At 47.4% G+C, this 1,789-nt stretch overlaps 1 protein-coding gene across 1 annotated transcript in view; it reads right to left on the reverse strand.

Moving 5' to 3' along the window:
- NELFA (negative elongation factor complex member A) overlaps positions 1-1,789 on the reverse strand; it is a 20,060-nt gene that overhangs the window by 5,833 nt on the left and 12,438 nt on the right. Inside the window, 2 exon segments of the mRNA XM_015820438.1 lie at positions 7-35; positions 1,616-1,746. Of these exon segments, the coding sequence (XP_015675924.1) occupies positions 7-35; positions 1,616-1,746 (160 nt within the window).

Below are 1,789 nucleotides of genomic sequence, written 5' to 3' on the forward strand. Positions count from 1 at the left end.
GAGTCGACCGCTTTCAGCTCTTTGAGGTCCAGGTACTACAAATACAAAACGAAAATCCTTACTTTCCCACTCGTGGCACAAACCCCGAGGACTTCCTGTATCGGGGATTTCATAAAACAGCTTCGATGTGTCTTCCTTATCACGTCTGGCTAAAAATTACAAAGCTTGGAGAGTTTCAGCCTGTGCCTTAATCTTCCACTCTACTGAGCAACATCCAAGAATGTTTTTGTGTTGTCGTAAACCTAAAAAAATAACAACTATCGGGGGGAAAAAAGGGTTTGCGTTCTCTTTTAACAGTTTATCAGTCTATTAAATAACTTCTTCATTTTCTAAACTTTTTTCTCCTGTGGCCAGGCTTTTTCCCCAGTCCACAAAAACCGTGGGACACGTGCCACACGTTCTGTTTGGAGTGCTTATTTTCATAAACGTCCACGGTTAAATTTGACCCATTTAAATATAGCATTCTGCGCATGTAGAATTTCACCACTGTCTTTTCAGGAGGCGTTGGGGATGAGGCACGTCAAAACTGCCCACTGTTGCCTAACTTACAAGATGCACCAAGTCTGTTTTATAAATTGTTATCGGCCTCAAAAATGACACAGACGAGAAAACTGATTTTAGCAGGCAAGAATGTAGAACAAACACGGGTGGGATTTGTTCCCTCTACAGATCAGGGGTGGGCAACCTTGGCTCTTTTATGACTCGTGGACTTCAACTCCCAGAATTCCTGAGCCAGCACAAGAGTCATAAAAGTCATAAAAGAGAGTCATAAAAGAGCCAAGGTTGCCTACCCCTGCTATAGATGATAGGCAGGCAGACAGCTTACTCTCAAAGTGCACACATACATAACACACATTTAAAGTACTTCAAGTATAAAGGCACCCCTTAATTACTTTTAGGGCTGCTTCTTCAATTCTCTCTTTCTAAATGTAAAACATTTTTGCACAGTGATCCTGGAAGACTATTCAGACCAGCGGTTCTCAACCTATGGGTCGCGACCCCATTTGGGGTCGATCGATCATTTCACGGGGGTCGCCAAGCAAGGCTGTCCGCCATTTTTTTTGTCCGCCATTTTTCCCCCTTTTCCGGCGGGTGCCTTACCTCCCTTGGGCTGGGCCAGCTGGTGGTCGGCCTGCTCCGTCTCTGCCGCTTGCCAGCTACGCCTCGGCCGGCGCAAGGGGCGGAACCACGCATGTGCGGCGCTCCCGAGCAGGGAAAGTCCTCGACCTACGACCGGTTGGGTAGTCCTCGACCTACGACCGGTTTAGTCCTCGACTTACGACCGGTTTAGTCCTCGACTTACGACCGGTTGGGGGTCGCGGCATTAAAAAGGTTGAGAACCACTGATCCAGACAGATTGCTAAACAATTCTGCCACATTATTAGGCACAAGTGAGCTACAGTGAAATGCCAGATTAGATCGTTGCCCTGTCTTGCACTTGAAAGAACCAAATGGAGAAGCTTCTAAAACCGCAACTGACAAGAACGTCACTAGATGTTTGTGAGGTGAAGCAACACAATCCAGGAAGGTTTTACTGGCCTGTTTCTGAACACAATTGACAGGGAAAGCCCTTCGCTTCTACGGGGGAAGAGGAGAAATAGACGCTTTGAGATACCTTTACGCCCCTCTCCTTGCACAGGGGCACTTTGGAGGACAGAATGGGGGTCCGGTTCCCTGTCGGGCTGAAGACAATCGGAGCGGTGGGATTCCTGAAAGGAGCTTGCTTTGGTATCCCTTTGAGTGGAGCTACAAGGAGAACAAGGGACAATTAAAGACAAAATCCTCGCCC

This window comes from Protobothrops mucrosquamatus, unplaced genomic scaffold (assembly GCF_001527695.2).
Source record: "Protobothrops mucrosquamatus isolate PMUCROS unplaced genomic scaffold, P.Mucros_1.0 scaffold1130, whole genome shotgun sequence".
Taxonomy (NCBI): Eukaryota; Metazoa; Chordata; class Lepidosauria; order Squamata; family Viperidae; genus Protobothrops; species Protobothrops mucrosquamatus.